General features: G+C 32.9%; 1 protein-coding gene across 1 annotated transcript; it reads left to right on the top strand.

Annotated features, from left to right (window-relative positions):
- The first annotated feature begins 1,237 nt into the window (after positions 1 to 1,237).
- Positions 1,238 to 2,719, top strand: LOC136814810 (uncharacterized). Its single transcript, XM_067071240.1, has 4 exons — positions 1,238 to 1,296; positions 1,553 to 1,618; positions 1,900 to 2,016; positions 2,283 to 2,719. Exons 3-4 carry the CDS (start codon positions 1,920 to 1,922, stop codon positions 2,717 to 2,719), a joined length of 534 nt encoding a protein of 177 aa, XP_066927341.1. The 5' UTR covers positions 1,238 to 1,296; positions 1,553 to 1,618; positions 1,900 to 1,919.
- The last annotated feature ends 1,300 nt before the right edge of the window (positions 2,720 to 4,019 follow it).

Raw genomic sequence — 4,019 nt, 5'->3', positions numbered from 1 at the left:
GTCTAAATGTTTGGTTTGTGCAATGTTTGGAATTGCTGCCTTCAACATAGGTGGAAAAACACTGCATTGGTTACTCAAACTGCCAATTAAGGGCAAACGAAATGCTGATTTAGAGGGGTCTGCTCTTTCAGAATTGCAAGAAAACATGAAAGACTTATCTTACCTTATTATTGATTAATTTTCAGTGATCGGACATGGATCAATAGAAGGCTGAAACAAGCTAAAGGAAAGTTTGATATACCATTTGGTGGTGTTAATATAATTTTGGTAGGTGATCTAGGGCAACTCCCACCTGTGAAGGAGTATGCTTTGTTTAATGAATCTGTTAACACACAGTTAGAAATAGAAGGATATTTTGTTTATAATCAGTTTCTCCCAGTAATTGAACTTCATACAAGTCAGATAGCTAGAGGGTCAGGGGAAGTCAAGTTAGATTTCGCACCCTATGAGAAAATGTAAGAAATGGCACTGTCACCCTTTCTGATTGGAAATTTTTGTTGGAAAGATCAGTTACGGAAAAGTTAAAAACAGATCTTCCAAAAGCAATCAAACTTTCTCACAGTATTAAAGATGTTAGTGAAAATAATTTTAATGCATTGAAGCTATTAGGGAATCCCATAGCAACGATCACTGCGTTACATAGTAACAAAAAAGCAAATAAGTGTTCAAATGATGATATGGGTGGGCTTGTTCTTATTTACCTGAAAAACCAAGAGTTGTTCCTATACCACCATGCTCTTCCTCTTCGGAGTCACTTGGTGTTAATTTTGAAAGAACTCAGTTCCCTTTAAGACTAGCATGGGCAATGACAATCCACAAATCTCAAGGGCTGACTCTTGAACAAGTTTGGATTGACCTTGGAAAGACTGAGAGAACTCCAGGGTTAAGTTATGTAGCCCTTTCAAGAGCAAGAAATATATGTAGCCTGATGATTAAGCCAATGTCTTTTGAACGACTATCTTCTCTTAAAGATAAACCGTACATTCAAAAGCGAAAAAAAAGAAGAGGAGCGTCTGAAAAAGCTTTCTGAATAAGTTTTTCTAATAAAATTGAAATCGAATCTGTAAGTAATATCTGTAAATAAATGTAAATATTAACTTTAAAATTTTCACTTAGTTCTGATTCATGATGGGACGTTCAAGACAAGCTTGTACAACCACCAATAAAGATGATAAAGCAACAAAAGCCACCGAAAGTGATAGAGCATCAAAAGCAACCAAAAGTGATGAAACTTTGAAAGTGAAGTGGCACATGAAGCCACCAAAAAAAGTAAACAAGCAAAGGCAGAACATAAAGGTAATTTTTTCTTACGTTTGATTGTGCTTTTACTTATTTTCTTTCAGGGTACTTTTAAGTAACTTAGGCCAAGAAGGCTTCCAGTAAGGTACCTTTTTTAAGACCTCAGATCTAAAAAAAACACTGGCTGAGTCTCAAAGATTGAAAGTTTTTAAAGACTCAAAAAATATAGAAAAGGCTGTCAAGAACTGGCTAGAATATCTGACACGAGTCAACATAATGTGTGAATTTTAATACAAATTTATTTTTTCTCTAGAAAACATTGGTCCAAAAACTGATAACTCCAAGCAAACACCAAAGAAAAACACACCATTGAAGTCCGGTAAGGATTATTGTTTTGCTTGAAACTTACAATTATTCAAATTTCTGTTGGAATTTATAAATTCAGCAGAAATTACAGAAGCATTTAAGATTTATCTCTTGATTTTTTTGTCTGTTCGTTTTTGTTTTTTACACACAATTTTGAGTGAAGATGTGAAATGACATCCTATTATCAGTAAAATCAATTCTCTTAAAGGTGTGATTATGAAGAGAACTCAGATTTAGTGAAAAATAACTTTACTGGAATTATAAATTTAATCTTAAGAAATTTTCTTTCAGCAGATTCCTTTGATTCGCCAGGCATGAAAAGACCGTCAACCAGTTCAGGAAAGACTCCTACGAAATTATTTCGTCCCAAGAAATCACTCCCCGCAAGTGATACAATATCAGATACAAAAGGTTTGTTTAGTCTATATGATTTTCTATTTGTGTTCTAAACAAAGGTTCTGTTTTTATGCAGTAAACGATTTTGTGTCCACAAGCTTTGGAGTGAGGAATAATTTTATATCAGCGTTACTAAGATTTTGATTTATTGTTAATGTAATTTAAGTTGATGGATTAGAAGTCTGTGCTGCACAGAAATTACAATTAACATCAAATTCGAACATCTTAGACTGGTTTTGTCTTTTTCATCTTGCATGTGTAGAATTCTCTTATCTCTTTAGATGTAGTCGGCTATGTTGGATGTGTGACTCCAATAAAGGTGAATCAATCAAACACACGAGAATACTTCACCGTCCATATCAAGACATCAAAAGTTGATTTTTGTCGAGTTATGGTGTCAAATCACCGACAACTAAGAAGAGTTCGTCAAGATTTTGTAAACCGATTCCATAATCATGAGGCAGTTACATTAAAAAAACTGAAACCTGGGGCTGATATATTATTCTTTAACAATTACTCAGAAGTGTTGGTCTATGATGAAGTGATGTCGTTTCAGTTGAATGATGCTGACAGAGTTCCTGTGGCTGATATAGATGATCAGGGACTTGTCTTATCGATGTTTGGCAAATTTAAGTTTTGTGGCGAAGTCAAAAATAAGCCCTACAATAAAGCTGATGAAAGGCAACGAGTAGATCGATTGCTGAATATCCTATCCTAACCTAGAATATGCCCAAGTCATTTGGTCACCGAAACTGAAAAAACACAAAAAACTTATAGAAGGTGTTCAGCGGCGCGCTACAAAAACAGTCGAAACATGTGGACGACTATGTCATGTAACCAGGTTGCAGCGATCCACTTAGAATCGTTTTTTCCATGTAGAAAATGCAAGAGAAAACTCGCAATCGACCCCCAGTTTGGCATGTGTTCATGTTCCAATTGTAAGAGAGAAGTCTCAATTCAATTTATGAGAGATACCTCCAAGGAAACTCATGTGGCTACAGTTGACGTTTTGCTTGTTAATGGCGAAGAAATTACAGTAACTATCTTTGAAGAAGTCATGGTAACATTGTTTGATGAGCTGCCTGGAGAGCTTGATATCAAAAAGAAAACTCTCTCCATGAAGAATTTCAAGATCAAAGTAAATAATAAAATGGTGGCTAAAGCTATATACACTGAAGCTTAGACATTTTGTATCAAATAATTTTGACTTGGTGTATTTTGACCTGATTGTCTTCTTGTGAACTTTTAAACTTTTTTATTTACATTTGTTGTCATTAGGATACCCATCTTGTAGATTTTCTTTTTACTTTATTAAGCAATAGAATCCGGATATATAAAAAATCATCCAAGACAGTTTTGTCGGAAATCAATCTGAAATTTTGTAGAGAAGAAATTTAAGATACTGTTCTTTTTAGTTTTGATATTGTTAAAACAGATTTAGGATTTCTTAAAACATTTTTGACTTAGCATATAAGATTCTTTTTTTTTTGTTTATTTCAAAACGAAACCATATTTTAAGTGTATATATTTTAAGGTTTAGATTTTTATTTTGTTTATAAGAACCATTATTTATAGGACCAAAAACTAAAAGATTCCTTTATATTGATTTTTCACATCATTGAGTGTTGGACGTTTATTTTCAAACGAAAAACAACATCTTTTTATTTTTCATTTATTGAGGATGTTTTTTACCACAAAAAAAATAAATTTACATTTTAACGTTGAAATTTTTTTGTCTTTGTACTTAGCTTTTCCATTTCATTGATATTTTCATTTGTTGCACGAAAAAAACTATATTTGGTTTTGTCATAAGATATTTTACATTTTATTTGAAAAAATTGCTTTGTTCTGATTTTTGCAGTTTTCTTTCCAGGGGATAAGGGATAAATTTTTGTGAGGACTTAATTTCGCAATTCAACAATCTATTTTATAGTATCAGATATAAATCACAGACAGAAACTGGAATTCCCTTAGCTTTCAAAAACTATACCACTCAAAAAAAAAATCACTAAATCCTA

This window comes from Clytia hemisphaerica, unplaced genomic scaffold, assembly GCF_902728285.1.
Source record: "Clytia hemisphaerica strain Z4C2 unplaced genomic scaffold, Clytia hemisphaerica genome assembly, whole genome shotgun sequence".
Taxonomy (NCBI): Eukaryota; Metazoa; Cnidaria; class Hydrozoa; order Leptothecata; family Clytiidae; genus Clytia; species Clytia hemisphaerica.
This window is presented reverse-complemented; position numbering and strand designations above follow the sequence as displayed.